The 18,212-nt window shown below is 35.0% G+C and overlaps 1 protein-coding gene across 1 annotated transcript in view; it reads left to right on the top strand.

Annotated features, from left to right (window-relative positions):
• LOC150085339 (ephrin type-A receptor 4-like) overlaps positions 1-18,212 on the top strand; it is a 212,235-nt gene that overhangs the window by 143,854 nt on the left and 50,169 nt on the right. The window contains exons 4-6 of the mRNA XM_090374533.1: positions 7,194-7,349; positions 13,373-13,675; positions 14,222-14,436. Coding sequence (XP_090230659.1) covers positions 7,194-7,349; positions 13,373-13,675; positions 14,222-14,436 — 674 coding nt within the window. The remainder of the gene's footprint in view (positions 1-7,193; positions 7,350-13,372; positions 13,676-14,221; positions 14,437-18,212) is intronic.

Here is an 18,212-nt window from a genome sequence, read left to right as displayed (position 1 = left end):
ATATGAAAATCATGTCCTTTGTGTGTCGTCTTCCTTAAGTCTGTCGTATAATTTAGTGCACACACTTATTTTCTTTCTTTTTTAATCTCAAAATGAAGGAAATTAAAAATAAACATCAAATTTTAAAAATTAAAGTATGTTAAGATTTAAAAAAAAAAAAAACTATGATGGGTACTCTAATCTCGTTCACTCGGGTCACGTTGTACTCATTGTGCAATAACCGAAAATATTTTGTTAGCACGTCTTGTGTATTCTGTGATGATCGATTTACTTGATGATGGGCAAACCCTTCCCCCTCAGTTTTCACGGTGGGGGGGGGGGGGTTACCCAATTTTCTTACACTGACTAATCCTGCCATGGCTCAGTTAGTCGATCTTGTGCGAGTGTTGCATGGATTTATCTTTTGGAAACTCGGGTTTTCCGTCCAGCAAACGGGCAAACAGACCGAGGAACACAAGCTATAACAGACGCAATACACCGAAGCCTGATGACTTGGGTTGCCTTGGCTTACGACCCTCCAATTTCAGTGCCAACGACGGTAACTGAACTCAGACAAATTCCGCTCTGCGTGTAAATAACCACGCTATCCCTTTCGCTGCTTCCAGGTCAAAATAATTGAATAAATTAGTGAAATTTAATATGGAAGTAGACTGTTATTATTATTATTAGCCGTAAGGTGCAAGGAAGCCTGAGGCTTATGCTGCACCAGCCAAAAAACAAAACAATTTCTGAGTTACCTTGAGAGAGAGAGAGAGAGAGAGAGAGAGAGCAGTAGAAGGAAATCACCAAGAAAGAGAAGAATGATGATATCCAGCTCAGGACCCTGGGTGTGCCAAGCCCATACTCACCAGATGTGAGCCCCTGGGTTATAACGTAACAGTACCGTGTGTGAATTTATGGGCAAAGTATGTTATTTCTAAAATATGGCAAGTAGTTCATGTTTAGAATTACAGTGAGCTCTCTTGCTGTTAATAATAGTGTTCAAAAGGTTTGCTAATATTGAAGCCTATTCTTTTAAAACGCACTTTGTAACTCATGTAAGGTTCTGGGGGAGGATTAGGCTACCTTTCCGCATGGGCTCCAAATTGTACAAGGATTCCAAATATTGCAGTTGACGATTTAAGCTGGCTAGATAATTTAGAGATTGTTCGAAGGGTAGTATTTTAAGGGGCTACTTAGCTTGAAAATAATCATTTTATTTAAATGTTTACAAAGATCATAATAAGAAATTATGTTTATACAAATGTATGTACCTGTCCAACCCCTTAGTCTGGGACCGCCACTGGATTCCAGGTTTGTTTGTTTGTTATTTGATTTTTAGGAGCATTAGCAACTAAGGTCATATTGCTCCGGGATATGCGGTGGTCATTCCCTGAATGACCTTTCCGCATCCTCCGTATTTGGTGGTGACGGGCTCGAACCCCGGTCTAATCAAGAAGCGTGTGCTACACACTGCCGCTCCTTCCCACCTGGCTACGGAGGCACTGGCTACGGAGGCGCCCGGGTTCCAGGTAGTTATCCGACCGAGGCACGCCTATTCTGTGTAATATGGATGAAATCGCTCGGATATCTTATGCACTTAAAAGATCATGCTTTATCATACTTTGTATATATACACATGAGTTTTAATATCTGTTATTATTAATTATTATCTTAATTACAAAAAAGAGGGTCCCTTCAAAGGTTCCGAGTGCCCAAGGGCCTCCGATGGGATAAAGAACGGAGGGTTTAGAACTCAAATTTTGTGTGCCCAGAGCATTCTATATATGGTCAGGAGATTCAAGATTGGGGACTTTATTGACCACTCCATCCGGGAAATATTCTCATTCCGGAGTAAGTCCATCACCAGTTACGATATATGGAGGGGAGGGGATTAGAGACTTTGTCCTTATACCTCACAGTAGTCACGTTCTTCTTTCCCAAAGATATTTATCTCTATGAATGCATTGCACATTATGCCAACTTAGACCACATCCTCTGTAATGGAGTTTTTCTCTGATGTTTATGGGTTTACTTCGAGTCTTTCCCCTTTTTCTTTTACCAGATGAGGATATGTGGAGAATTGAACTGCTGTCCGAATGTAGATTCATCCATGAAAATCACCCTTGAGAGTCCAACTGATATGTTTGCAATACCAGTTGAAATGAGCTATTCTCAATATTGAGGTGAGAGGAACACAAATGATGGGTAATCTTGATATTGACGTTCTCTGTCTGTTCACTAGTCTATGGGATACAGCTTGGCTGGGGATATTCCTGAAATGATTGCAAGCTGAACAAAGTTGCGGTGTTATTATTTTGACCTATCGTCTGGAAGTTAGAGAAAAATGCCAATAATATTCTGGCGTTGTGACCCTTGGTGGATCTTTTATAGCTCTTTGAGATACTTCTCCGGCCTCCGGGAACTGCCTCTACAATTGGGATATCACATTTGGGCGGACTGCCTGTCATAATGATTTGTATTTGGTATTTGAATCTACGTGCGCAAATTCAGTTCGATTTAGAAAGGATAACTCTGAAATGTATAATATAAGATAACTTTGTATAAGGTAAGATAAGTTCAGTAGAAACTCATTTGAGGGCATTTGCTGTGATGTCGAAGCCGACGATTCGCACAGTCATTGCATCACGTTGTTTCATCAAGTGCAGATTCCTTGGTGTTTTTTTAACCCCGCTACTAAGAAAATCAACCACTAGCAGCTTTCTGCATTTCAGCATCCTTTCAATGACTTTTTTTTTTTTTAAGAATGAAAGACATTGCATGGGGGGGGGGATCGTCTGGCTGTAAGGGAAGTGATGTTGCAACACCTTCCGTAGCATTCCATGTAACGTAGCCTTGATTGGGTTCGCCACACGCAGATGACATTCATGAAGGAATATGATTGGATTCTCTTTGTGAACTTGTATGCACGCGTGTTCGTAATGGCGAAATGTCCAAAATCAGGGGTTCTTAATGATTGAAGAAAATTGTAAGCATTAACCTTCCAGGAGATTGGTTACAACATGGTTATAGTCAAACAGTGGAGCTGTGCGTTGAACAAGTGATTAGACATAAACTTTGCAGAAACACCAGATCAAGAATTTAACAGATTAAAAAAAATCTGTATACATCTGTTCTTTTAGTAATATAATAAACTTTTATATTACCAGTGCTTTTTGCAATCAATCAAAACAATATTTTAAAAAACTAATGCAAAACTTGTTATTTTGAATTTTTATGGCTGTTAAAGTGGATACAAGCGCCACAGGATTGCATTAATTATGATTTTAAAAATTTATTTTTGGTATTTTTAAACTATTAAAATTTTTTTTATTTGTAAACTGTTTAAAAAAATTAAATTTACTTTATTTTTGCAATAGATTTAAATAGATTCTCAGTGCCTCTAAATGAGAACTTCCTCCCCCTCCTTTTTTACGATACTAACTTAAATTAAATACAAATACCACAGGGTTGCATTAATTGCGATTTTTAATTTTGGATATTTGTAAACTATTTTTTTTTAAAATTAAATTTAATATTTACTTCATTTTTGCAATAGATTTAAATAGATTCTCAGTGAATCTATTTAAATGAGAACTTCATACCCTCCTTTTTTACGATACTAACTTAAATTAAATACAAGTACCAGAGGGTTGCATTAATCGTGATTTTTAATTTTTGGTATTTGTAAACCATTTTTAAAAAAATTAAATTTAAAATTTATTTTTGCAATAGATTTAAATAGATTCTCAGTGCCTTTAAATGAGAACTTCTGACCCCCCTCCTTTTTTATGATACTAACTTAAATTAAATTCTGGTATGTTTACATACCGGCATGTAGCCTGTCTCACTCGCACTCTCTCTCAACTTTTATTTTATTTCTTTATTTTTTTTCCTTCTAAAGATCCATACATCTTTTAATCTTCGTGTCCCCGAGTAATGGCACACAAATCAACTGTGGGAGGTAAATAATTGCCGATGGTTCCTCATTTGATTACGAAAATACGTCTACTTTACGACATTCGTTTCGCGTAGATCTCTTTGTAATAAATGAGACAACTCGTCAGTTTTAAGGATCCCCCGACCTCCTCCGTCGCTGTCTGTCGTAATTCACCCTGCCGCTAGGGTGCACTTCGAGATAGTTGCTGCACCCTATCGAATAGGGGTTGACTCGAATTTCTTTTTTTTTTTTTTTATTCGTATAATGCTTAAGGCGCACCTAATACTGGTGGTCAAGATCCGGTCGTGGACACGCGGATAACCAACTCGCTAAACCAGTTCTACGCTTGTATAAATTGGGCTACAAAAAGTAATCATGTTTCAGCGAAGCAATCTAGCAGTCTCTTTGCAAGCTGCAAATTTGTCCGAGAATTTAAAAGTGCTGTCACTTATTTTACACAAGCTACCATTCAATTGCAGTTAAAATTAGTTGATGAGCAAAAGTATTTAAATTCGATATTTTAAACAATAAAACATAAAAGTATTTGTAGGCTTAACGAGAAATATAACATCTTTGTTCAAACGAAAAATTAATCAGAGTTTTGCTTGTAGTTTGTGATATCAGGGAACAGTGATAGTATCGGCACAAAAATTAAGAAAATTACAGAAATGCCTTGTCTCGACTCCATATCAAGGGCAGGAGTATGCAAATGAGGACCCCTCTTTGTTATAAAAGAAGTCCCATCTTTCTCCTCTGCAATGGTTTTCATGCAAAGTGATGTTTTCCCTAAGCATTTATTATTATTTTTTTTATATATTTTTTTAAAGAAACAAATTATTCATTTAGTTGTGTTTGGTCCTAAATCAAATAACAAGAGTAAATTAGTTGTTTGAATCCACTTATAGGAAAATAGTTAGACCTTATATGGAAATTGTTATTTATTATTACCAAGGTTTTTCAACTTGGGGACATATAGAACAAATCAGAGGAAAAGAAACTTTTAAAATTAATAATTTTATCAAATGAGCATACTGTATCAGCTTTTTATTGCATGTATTTATTGTAGTCATATTTATTGAAAGTTTGTGCTAAATTATTTTAGGGTGGAGAAAAAAAAGACCATTGTAAAGGGGAAAAAAAAAAAGGTATTTTTGTGTAAATTCACCAAGGACTTAACAGTCCCCGGAGGTCAGGGTTTCTCTTGAGATTTTTCTTGTTGTTTTCCTGACACAGCAGCCTTGTATATAATTGATAACATTGGAAACAGGAGAAAAAAGAGGGGTGGGATACATCATCTAAAAGTTTGGAATGAGGCAGTTGTTTATTTAGCATGTTCAAGACCACCAAGTATGAATATTTTTTTTTGGAGCCTCAATATGGTATAAAAATACATCTTGGAATACACCTAATTATACAAAAAAAAAAGTGTATTTTTTAATGAATTAATTAATATTGACACAAATTTCAAGCAAAACACCTTGGTTTTAAGATTGTTAGTTCTTGCCTTAGATTAGTGGTTCTAACATTTTCAAGTATGAGGGCACCCCCTTTTTAACATAAAAAATTTCATGAACCCTACATGATGGCAGTATTTTATTAATTTATGCTGCCATATTTTATTGAACTAAATAAAGATAAAAATGTCAATGCTTGATGTGCACATGGAGATGCAGACTCCTTGCAATAATTTTGTGGCCCACAAGGTTAAGAATCATTGCCTTAGATTAGATATAGATATTTTGGGAGTAGGGATGAAACACAAAGTTCTGAGGTTGTAAGCAGCTATGTGCCCAATTTATTCTTAAATCTGCTGCTGCTGAGACAAAGGTTATATCTGAAAAAAAAAAGTTACCCTGACATTTGGGGTTGATCTGTTTTTGATCAATTAATTATATACAGAATTCACAGTTTTGTCATTTGAGGTTATAGAACACACATTTAGTTTTGTATAATTTGACAGAATCTGGAATAATTGAACTATAGGGTCTTAGTCCAGATCACACGTGTTATACAGAGAGATATTTGCTGAATTAATGAAAAAGCCCTTTTGTCAAGAAGGACAAATTCAACCTTTGAGTACTGTGGGAGGAGAGTAACAGCAAATGCAGTTCTTGCTTTCATACTGGTGGGGAGGGGAGAGAGTAATAGGATAGGAAAATTGTTCTGTTGATAGATAATGAAGCAGAACATGCAACATTGGGTTTTGTGAATAATCTTATGGGTATAATTATTGATGCATGCAAATAATACTTGCTCTCCTGACTAGCTAGACATACAAATATTCATTATGTTATGAATTTTATTGAAATTTTATAAAGCTTAGTGCATCCTCTTTTCATCACTGCTATGTATTGCTATTTTCATGTAGGTATAGCACTGTGAACTTGGAAATGTTTAACAACACTTCAGCTATGCAGATCATTTGTTGTTAACAAAGGCACACTGAGTCAAAAATTCTTACCCGGGAAAACTTGTAGCAGCGTCATACTAGTGTTTATGGCCATATTCTTTATGGCCAAAATCACACTGGCCTCTGGCCCACTGGGATATCCCCATTAAGTCTTATGGCCAGTCTGCCCCTGGTTGTTAATGTTTTTTAATATGAGAATTTAGATTAATTGGCATGTTCTACAAAATAATTGGAAAATTAAGGTGTTATTAGTAATTCCACATACTGTACCAGTATGTGGAATTACTAATATATATTAGTATTATTTAGAATTACTAATATATATTTGTTATAAATGTTTCTAATTTATAAATTAGAAACATTTATAACAAAGTTCTAAATGTTTATAATTTGTAAATAAGCCAAAATAGCAATACATGACAGTGCCAAAAAAGGGCATCTTCTTTTTGGCACTGCCATGTATTGCTATTTTCATTTTAGGTATATTAAAAAGTTGCCTTTTAAAATTTATTACTTATTTTTCAGTTTTTCAATAGCAGTCAGCCACATTTTAATTGTGGAAGACAATTTTTTAAAGATTTGCATATACTGTATTCAATTTTGTAACTGTTTATATATTCTTTATTCAGAACACATTAAAGAATATATAAGCTTCATTATATATTCATCATAATATAAAAATTAAATATTAAAATATGATAATAAAAAGCCAAGTCTGTTAATTCTGAAAAATTTATCCTTAATTTTGCAAAATAAATTTATCATTAAATTATAAAAAAAAAAGTAATAATTATGCAACATAAGCCATAATTACCTAAGTAGTTTTTTCTTTAAATTGTATATTTATTTTCTTTCAATTTTTAGTGTGTCCATTGGGAACTTATAAATCCACAATTAGTGATGAGGCTTGTTCCCCCTGTCCGCCTCATAGTACTGGGCCATACAAAGGAGCAATTGAATGTCAGTGTGATGAAAACTATTATAGAGCCTCAAAAGATCCAAAATCAATGCCATGCACAGGTAAATAAATAATTTTCATTAAATATCAAGATTAAATAGTATGTTGAGTATCTGAATATAAAAAAAAAAAAATTATATTTTAAATTAGTGCTTCTCAAACTATTTTTGGTGGAGGACCAGTTTCTTTTATTTCCAATCAGTCACAGACCAATACTTTTGTAACATACAAATCCTCACGGACCAGTAATGGACGAATTGTTGCAGACTGGTTAGCATCCACGATGAATTGGAAATTAATTGCTGACCACACTTTGAGTAGCACTGTTTTAAATGACCTTTATAATATAATACATAATTGACAGATGCAGAATAACGTTGAAAAGAAAGCCAGATAAGTTATACCACATATGGTTTTACAATAAAATTAAATGTATTGTAGTTGTAAGGCTCAGGATTTTACAATAAAATTAAATGTATTGTAGTTGTTTTGCTATCTAAATGACACTAAATAAGTATCAAAACTGTATCTTACTTAAAAGTAAGATACAGTTTCAAAGTAAGATACAGTTTCAAAGTAAGATACAGTTTTGATACTTATTTAGTGTCATTTAGATAGCAAAACTCTGAAGCAAGTTACGGAGGATGATCAACTTGGATGTGCACCATTAATCCCCTATCAGGCATGTTGGTGTATTTTTCTCACCCTTCAGTTCTTTTGAAATAAAAGGCCTGATAATGAGGATCACTTAAAAAAAAAAAAAATTCAAATTCAAAATTCAAAATTCAAAAAAAAAAACTTCACTCAAAAAAAAAAATATATCTACTCTGGTAATAAAGAAACATGGCCTAATTATCTGAAATTTTTCCTCAATATTTATCTTCTAGAATCCCCGACTTCCTGACCTGATGGACATTTATTGTACCTTCTACTTTGTTATTTATGACTATGGTACATTCAATAAAGGTTTATTTAATTTTGGAATCAAAGAGCAATTACCTGAAAAAAAGAAGTCTTTGTTCTGGCCTTCGAACAAGCTTCCTTCAGATAACCATTACTTGAAAATTGATGCCCATGTAAATGTTTCTTCAGATTTATGAAGAGGAAATAATCACTGGTTTTTTTGGGGGGGGGGGGGTACTAGGTCTGGACTGGATGGTTTAATTCTAGAAATCTACCCACTCCCAGAACAGCAGTTACTTTATGGGATTTGGATACAGGAATAATTCTATGAAGCATGACACCTTGTCATTTTCTCTTTTCTCCTTTCTTTTTATACCCCCAAAATTTTTGATTACTCCAGCACAGGCATCTCCAGTTATTGATTGTTTTCTTAGTATGTAGTTTGTCAAAGGAATTCTATATTCCAAAAAAATGGCTTCCATTGCATAGGTTCCTATTTTTATAATAGATCCCAGTGATGAATCTGTGTTTCATCACCAGTTACAATTCTTAAATGAAACCCTCGTAGATCTGCATCATGTGTATGTAAATTTTCCTCACAAATTTAAGCTCTGCACTTTTTCTGATGTGGTAAGAATACTCACACTCAGTGAGAACTGGCCTTTGACATGCCAAGTGTTTGTGGGCATGGTCGATACCAACCCCTCAGAAATGTTGCATTCTCTGACAATCATAGATGCTTTAATATGTCTGACCTACATAACCAGGTTTTCAATATTTTGGCACATTTCCAGAATTGTAACTTCTGTTGGTTGTCCCAAGTAGGGGTCATCTGTGGATTCTTGATTCCATTTAAACTTCCCAAAGACCAAAATTTTATCTGGTATTCAGAAGGGCATTATCACCATATACAACTTTCATGCATTTATGAATAACTTTTTTTCTATTCCCTTCTTTTGTAAACAATTTGATGGCTTCATTCTCCAGTTTTGTGGCATCCATGTTTTCATTTGTGTTGGCTACTTTAGATCTCTTCTGTTCTACATACTTCACTTTATTGAGTTAGATCTATACAAAATAAGATAGACATTTATGAGAGTTCGATAAAACTACAGTTTTTTTTATATCAAGTATATTTATAGTCAAGGTAGATAACTTATCGAAGGCTCCTTTTAGTTTGAATTGGTGTGCTTTATTTTTTATTCTTTCACTACATTAGATTACAAGAACAAATATCTTTAGTAACAGCAATCTTGCATCCAAAAAATAATTATTTTCTGACTATCTTGCAGGGGCATTCCTAGGGTATGTGGTGCCTGGGTACCAATTGAAATTTGGTGCCCCTTTAAAATTTTTTCATATGTGTATGCAAGTTTCAGGTTTTCAGGTGCCCCATGAACATTGGTGCCCAGGTGCAGTGCAACCCTTGCACCCTCAGGATGGCCCACCCCTGCTATCTTGTATCTAATGAACAGTGATACAGAGCAAGAGAAATAAAAGCTAGGAGCAAAGTTCTGTGAAAAATCAACTCAGGAGTGAATGCATGGTACATTTTGAACACAAACACAGAACCATAAAGAATTTTTTAGATATAATTGGAGATGCAGATTGAAACTGAAGGTTATATATTGAAACTGAAGACTATGAATACGATACTAAAATTTATGCTGACATAAATCTAATAGATATCTTAATTTTAAAATTTTTATTTTTAGTTGGAATACTAAAATATGCCTGCTGGAGGTTTAACCTGAGAAAAATGTTCTCTGTTGGACCAGAACATCGTGACAGCTAGTATTTCTTTGCTAATTCAACAATTCATTGAATTAGCCTTTCACCAAATTTTTGCAAATATAAGTGAATTACATCTCTTATAATGGCATACTCCTGCTGTCATGTTGCATTTTCTTTCCTAAATAAAGTGGGAGATTTTTTTAAGTCTATATATAACAGTTCTGCGGTTAGCATAGCCGTTGAATTGAAATAAGCCTCATCAGACCATGCCAGATTTTACCAAATCTTTAAATAACAGTTTTCCTCTATTTCTGAGGGAAAAACAATTGCTGAAAGGTTATTTCAAAGATATTGACGAAGTGCAAACTGCTGCAACAAATGTGCTAAAGATAGTAGCATAAATGACTTTGTGGATTATTTGCTGAAGTGTGCTGCTATTTTGAGGGAGGTGTTGCTAATAGTGTGTGCCTTTGTCCATTATTCTAAAAAAAATTAAACCTCTGTCCAAAAGGCATGTGTAAACAGGGCTAGTCATTTTGCAGCCTTAAGCAAGATATGGACATACTCAGGGCTGTAGTTGAGGGTCTCAGTATACCTCTGGATTATTTTAGGTGAATAGCAAATACCTTTGCGTATACCTGTATATGCCAGAATTCAATTAATAAGCCTTGTATAATATAATATAATAAGCCTTGTATAATATATGTATACAGACAACCTGTGTATAACACGGTACTTCTACAATACGGTTTTGCTCTAACACGGTACTTCTACAATACGGTTTTGCTCTAACACGATTGATAAATTGTGGCAATCTTTGCACAACACGGTACTTATATAACATGGATTTGCTCTAACACGGTTAGAGAATTTCGGTAACCCTCTCATAACAGGATATTTTTGAGCTTTTGTGTGGGGGAAAACTCTGCTGCCTGTTATGTTGGATGTAATTTTTCAACGTTTCCACTCTTTTTGAATCCCCGCTGTTGACTCTCTAGTCAAAAAAAAATTATTGAGAAATCTCTGTATTTTATTTTGTTGGGAAATTCCCATGTTACATTCTGTGCTATTGAACTTGTGGAAAAATCTAGATTTCAAAGTTTTATTACTATTGGATAGCACACCAGACCATCCAAAAGATTTAAGTCATCCAAACATTGAAAATATGTTCCTACCGCCACAGTTGTACTGGGTTAATACAACTTCTTTCATTCAGCCATTAGATCAAGGCATTATATTCACCTTTAAAACTCATTACATCAGAAAATTGTTACAGTGGATTTTGCAAAAAAATTGATTCTGAATCTATTGAAGTAATGGAGGCATGGAAACATTTCTCAGTTGTGGACTGTATCAGAATCATAGCTTTATCACTGAAAGAAGTAAAACCATCAACGTTAAATGCGGGTGAAAAAATGTATGACCAGAGTCAGTTCATTCAAGAAATATGATCAAACGGGCAGAAAACAGAATCGGTGCAATAGTAGAACTTGCTACGTCGGTAGGAGGGGAAGGTTTTGATGATATGACTACTGAAGCCCTCGTGGGTAGCACAGTTGATAGAATCACCCTCCTCCCGACATCGGCTGGAAAAGACCTGAGTTCGAATCCCATCAATGAAGGGAAGAATTTTTATGGATCTTTTTCACAATGTGGCTGATTTAGTCAGGCGAGGGTAGCATGATTTTTTTCTCCTGGAAACTCGGATTTTTCGTCCAGCAGAACAGAAAATCAACCTCAGGACACACACAATTTATAGACGGTATACACAGAGCAACATGGCCTTAGTTGCCAATGCTCCTAAAAAAATTAAAAAAAGATTGATTACTGAAGACATTCAAGAATTACTGGTGGAAGGAGAGGCTGGCATAGCGGATTTGGTGGAAATGGCATTGGAGGTAAAACCAAATCAATTCAGATGTAATAGCACAGATGAAAATTCTAAACTTCCAAATTTTACACTAAAAAGCAGAGGGGAAGGCATAAAGTTAGCCAAGCAATTAGAATCTTATTTTTTAAATGCAGATTCTTCAATGAAAGAAGTTCAAAAGGCTGCTTCAAAAATGTTTAATTCCATACGATGAAATTCACAAAGATTTATCAAGCAAAGAAACCCATATTAATGATTTTTTAAAGAGAGCAGAAGATATAAGAAATCTAGAATGGTGTATTTTTGTTAGCCTTTGGAACGTAATCCCCCCTTTGTACTTTTCTTAGTCCCATATAACACCGTTTCGCACAACATGACATTTTATAGGAATCTAATAATTATATGTGTATATATATTATACAGTGTGAGTTCTATTCACTAAATATTTAAAAAGTTCATGTGAATGTAGGTCCAGAAATGTTTCCTTGCTGAATTATGACTATGTTGCTACTCTTTGTGGTGATCCCCCAAGAGTGCTGTTGTAAAGATATTGAAGGCACTCAGTGGCTTCAACAAACAAAGCAGGCATTCAGAATGCTCTCCTTGACCAGCGATACAGGTGTCAACACATCCTCACACTGGCTGTCAAACATGCCCAAAATTACCAGGAGTGTACTAGACTAAGTCAGCCACAATGCAGTCACAAAAATATTCTTAATTTCTAACTGGAATTGAGACTAGAGCTGTTATGTGTCCCCATCTGTAAAAATTCATGGGATTCAAATCTAATGAATGTGGAGTCCACACAGTTCGCCTGCCTCAGCCTATTCAACAGCCAGGATAACAAATTTTCCTCTGCTTAAGGTGTTGATTATGTAAATTAACAATACCATACCTGGTAAACTGTGCCTTATCCATAAGGAAATTCAAATGTGGGTAAACAGATTGCTGCATAAGTTACTGGCAGAATGCAACACATGCTGGAAAATTTGGTGAGAGGGCTTGCATTCACTATAGATCCTCCAGACTGTTGCTTATTAAACATTGACCTGTGCTACTAATCTTACTGTGCTGCTTCCATGATTCTCCTCAATATGATTCAGAACCTGATCTCCTAACTCAGGTGCTCGGATGGGTACCCCCTTACCCCGCCAGGTGGTGTTCACTGGTGTGAATGGTCCATCTTCTCTAAAATGACAACCAGTGTCTTCAAATGCTTTCCTGTCAGGACATCATTGTTCTGAGGATGCTTCCTAGTAGATTTGTTCCACCTTATAGCAAAAGAAAGTCATTCTAGAACATATTTAAGTGTATAACTTTAGGAAAATTTAACTGTGGGAATAAGATAATCAACAAAATACTATTCTTCAGATAAAGCAACTGTAGTTTTAAATTTTTTGTTTTTTACATTTATATTATACCATATAAAGTGAATCATAATCCTCTTCCTCCACTGTGTGGAGGAAGAGGGTATGATATTATTACATATGTTTCTACTGAAATAGCTGCTTAGTCATCATAGAAGTTAATTTAAAAATACTAAATTTTTTTTTTTTTTTTTTTTTACTTTAATTACAGAACCTCCATCATCACCACAGAATCTAACAGTTAGCTTTGTAGATCAATCAACTGTTATCTTACTGTGGCAAACCCCATCTTATCTTGGTGGTCGCAATGATACTATGTATCGTATAGTATGTGATGCATGTGGAAATTCAGTATCATATCTACCTTCTCAACAAGGCTTCAATGATACCAAAGTTACTATTACTGGATTAAATCCTGTCACAACTTATCGTTTCCAGCTGTGTGCCGAAAATGGTGTTTCCGAATTTACAGATGTGCAATATGTTGACATTACAGTTACTACAGAGGCTTCAGGTAGGAAATATTTTGTATTGATAAATAATTATAGATTATAAATAAACTATATTTTCATAGATTATTATAGATTATGAATTTTTATAGATTATGAATAAACTTGTAACTTGGTTAAAAAAAAAAAAAAAAATTGCCATTCATCACTGCATTGTAATTAACTGAAAATCCCTACTGTGTACTAACATTTTAAGAATTACATATGCAAATTCCCATCATCAAAGTAATTTACTCTGATGATGGAAACACAATGCAATACTTGAAATATTTGGTGCATTAAAGATTTTAATTAGTAATTTATGCCATAACGAGGAATGGCAACTTTTTTCACTAAAGTTACCGGTTTCTGTGTTATGTTTTTAAAACTTAACTTAAATTTCTATTTATGCTTTAAGGAGATGAATTTTCAGAGTTATAATGTGAACTATTTGAATATGAATAAACATAAAATTTTTTGTTATTAAAATGTGTATGAGTAAGAAAAAAAAAGAATGAGAATGACTTTTATAAGCAAAATTTTAATTTAATTTTTCCTTTATTTGTTTATAGTTCCTTCAGTAGTTTCTAATGTGCGAGTTGTATCAGTTAAAAGCTCAGAAATAATCTTAGCCTGGGATGCACCAGTTGATCCATTTTTGGATATAGAAACATATGAAATAAGGTTTTTTCAAAGAGGATTAGAAAAGAATGCTTCTAGTAGCCTAACCAACAAAGAAGAAATCCAATTTTCAAACCTTAAACAGAGAACTGAGTATGGATTTCAGGTACATATATATAGAAATGTTACTTTTATTTTTAATAATTTTCCACTTGAAAATTAATAAAATTTCTTTCCAATGGAAAATTTTAAAGTTAATTGTAAATTGATTAGTTAATTAAATCATAACTAAATTAATCTTTTAAATTACTCTACTATTAGGCTGGGACTGGATACATAGTAATTTGCTTTATGCCAACCAAATTATGAAGACGATGTTGAAAAAAAGAGTATTTATTAATTAATAATTATTATTAATTATTTATTAATAAACCATCTATTTTAGAAATTATCATGCAACCTACTACTTTGTTTTGTGATCAAACTATCCATGTGAGAACAGTGCTTTCTTATCAGTTAGAAAATTGGATTTGCATGTTGAGCTAGTATTAATCTTTCCCTTTAGAAGATTACTAGTCTTTTGTCACTCACTCAAGGACCGTGGCAGTTTTGGTAGTAGAGGTCTGTGGAAGAAGCCTGGGTTTGATTCCTATCAGGATGGGAGGAACTCTTTATGGGCTTCATTCATACTACTGCTTTGGCATTCTAAAGCCAAGCTTACATTACTTTTTTCCTTCTCAGAAATTAAACTTTCTGTTAAACAACCAGTATGCTGACATCTTATGATCTTAGCTGCCTTGTTATTTAGAATAAGCTTCCTGCTTTATTTTAATGAATCAGCCCTTTTGTTAATGTACAGATTTATAAGCTAAACGTTGAAAGATAGTCCAAAGGGCATTGTTTCTGTGTCTAATGTCTTTGAAATTCATTCATTGAAGCTTGTATTTTGGTTCTTATGTATCTTGGGACAGTTATTTTCTAAAACTGAAGCAAATCTTACAATTAGATGCAAACATGCTGTGAGACTTGTTAAAGTAGGAACTGATGATAAGCTATAGAAAGGCTTATAGTTGGTTTGATGGTTAACATACTTATCGTCAAACCAACCTTAAATTTCTCTTTTCTCTTGTTTATAAGTAATAAAATCATTTGCTGCTGCTGTTGTTGTTGTTATTATTATGGGGGTTTAATGGTGCATAAGCTGCTTTGGCTATAATGTGCCTAAATTCATTTGTGATAACCTATTTAATAATGCATTACAATGACCTTAAATATATAGCAAGAGTTCATAAAATTCACAATAATGATCACTATAACGAATTCTTATTATAAAAAAAAAGTTTATACTGCCATTTCTAAGTAGGCACACTGGAACCAAACTGATTCTATTCCCATAACCAGTGAAAATGAACTTTTCCTGCTCTTTAGCCATATTCCTGCTCTTTAGCCAACTAAGAAATATTGTTCAAGGTTTAGGCCTAAATGGTTGTCAGATGAACTAATGAGACATGTGGCAGAGAAGAAAAATGCATGGGATACATACAAATTAATGGGTGACATGGAAGCCTATGATAGATATAAGTTGGTCTGTAACCAAGTCACAAAGGAGATTAGGCAGGCAAAGGCAGACTATGAAAAATCCTTGGCAAAGGATGCAAAGAAAAACAGAAAAGAGTTTTTTACATACTTGAACTCGAAAAGGAAAGGGATGAATCAGATTGGTCCACTGGATATTGATGGTTCAACAGTTGAGGATCCTGCTCAGGTGGCTAACAATCTAAACGAGTATTTTGCATCTACATTCACGCATGAGGAGTTATTCAGGAAGGAGAATGATGTAGGTAAAGTAAACATTGGCAGTGAGCTGGATGATTTTGTAATAACTGAGAGGAAAGTGGAGGAGAGATTGTTGAGGATAAACATAAAAAAGGCACCTGGGGTGGATGGGATCTATCCAGTTATATTAAAGGAGGCAGCAAAGGAAGTATGCAAACCCCTAGCCATAATTATGAGAGCTTCTTTGGACTCAGGGGAGGTACCCATAGACTGGAGATGTGCAAATGTAACCCCAATTCACAAAGGAGGATCAAAGGCTGACACAAGTAATTATAGACCTGTTAGTTTAACTTCTGTTCCAGGTAAATTAATGGAGGCACTGGTTAAAGAAGCACTGCAGGATCATCTAGACAAGAATTCAGTTATAGCTCAGACGCAGCATGGTTTTGTTAAGGGCAGGTCTTGCCTGACCAATTTGATTGGATACTATGATGTAGTCACAAAAGAACTGGATGCAGGGAATAACTTTGATATTATATATTTGGATCTTAGAAAGGCTTTTGATACTGTTGCACATGGAAGACTGCTGCACAAATTGGAGCAGTGTGGCATTGGAGGCAAATTGCTGCTATGGATAAGGGGATGGTTGAGTGGCAGAAGACAGAGAGTGGTAATCAATGGACACTGCTCAACGTGGACTAATGTTATTAGTGGAGTTCCTCAAGGTTCAGTGTTGGGTCCGTTGTTGTTTTCGGTGTTTATGAATGATATTGATGATGGGATATCAAGTTTAATGTCCAAGTTTGCAGATGATACAAAGGTTGGCAGGGTCGTTAAGGACACTACTGACGCTATGCTGCTGCAACAGGATCTGGAAAGGTTGAACAGATGGGCTGAGAGGTGGCAAATGAAGTTTAACATTGACAAATGTAAAGTACTACATATGGGATACAGTAACCCCAGAGCAACGTATCAACTCTGCGGTACTACACTGACAGTGGTGGAGAATGAAAAGGACCTGGGGGTAATTGTGCAGGCAGATATGAAGTTCTCTGAGCAGTGCAGACAAGCTGCAAGAGTAGCTCATGGTGTCTTGTCAATGATATACAGGAATTTTTCTAGCAGGGATAAGGAGGTGATTATTCCCTTGTATAAGGCAATGGTTAGGCCACATCTTGAGTACTGTATACAGGTCTGGAGGCCTCATTTCAAGAAGGATGTAGAGCTGCTGGAACGGGTACAGAGAAGGGCAACAAGATTAGTAAATGGAACAAAGGGTTGCTCTTACGAAGAAAGGCTTAAGTTTTGCAAATTACAGAGTCTGGAGACTAGGCACCGGCGAGGTGATCTGATAGAGGTGTATAAGGCTTTGAATGGTTTGAGCATGCTCAATACCAATGGGATTCTTCATCTTGCTCAGAATAATCACCTCAGAGGGCATAAATTCAAATTGAGGAAGGACGGATGTCGGATAGATGTGCGGAAATTTGCCTTTGGCCAGCGGGTGGTTGGTTGGTGGAACCGACTTCCATCACTTGTTGTTGAAGTTGATAGCCTAAACAAATTTAAAGCTCAACTGGACAGGTATTTCGAACGAACGGAGGGGTGAAATGGGAGTGGGTTTTTTTTTTTTTTTGGCTGATGCTGAATAAGCTTGCTTTCTTGCATCATATGCCTCTACTAATGCTAATGCTATTGCCTATCCAGCTGTAATTCTCAATACCTTTTAAGAAAATTTATTCCTTTTTAAGATACCCAAGCTCTTGTAGCAATTGGGTGATCCAGCCACATAATTTTTAACAGCAGTCGAGCTTGTCACTCATGTCCATATCATCAATTTGGCTGTAGAAGTGTTTGTGTTTCTGGGTCAGTTGCATCTTATGCAAGCTGAAAACCTAGAATAACTCATGGGGAAGACCCTACTCCTTCTGTCTGAGATTGGCTGACTGCAGCCTCAATTAAAGAGGGCCCATTAACCTTTTTAAAAATTTGACAAGTGGGAAATTTACCAAGAAAACAGATAACAAAAGCTTGAAATATACCAGAAACTGTTAGAAACAATTTGTACTTCGTTTTAATCAGCCTTCATTTTGGTCAACAATTTGCTGATTATTGTATTGGCAGATCTTTGTCAGAAAAAACCATTTAATAGTGCTGATTACGAAT

This window comes from Mastigoproctus giganteus, chromosome 5 (genome assembly GCF_048544385.1).
Source record: "Mastigoproctus giganteus isolate SK-2022 chromosome 5, ASM4854438v1, whole genome shotgun sequence".
NCBI lineage: Eukaryota > Metazoa > Arthropoda > Arachnida > Uropygi > Thelyphonidae > Mastigoproctus > Mastigoproctus giganteus.
Note: the sequence above shows the minus strand (reverse complement) of the source record. Positions and strands in the feature narration are given on the sequence as shown.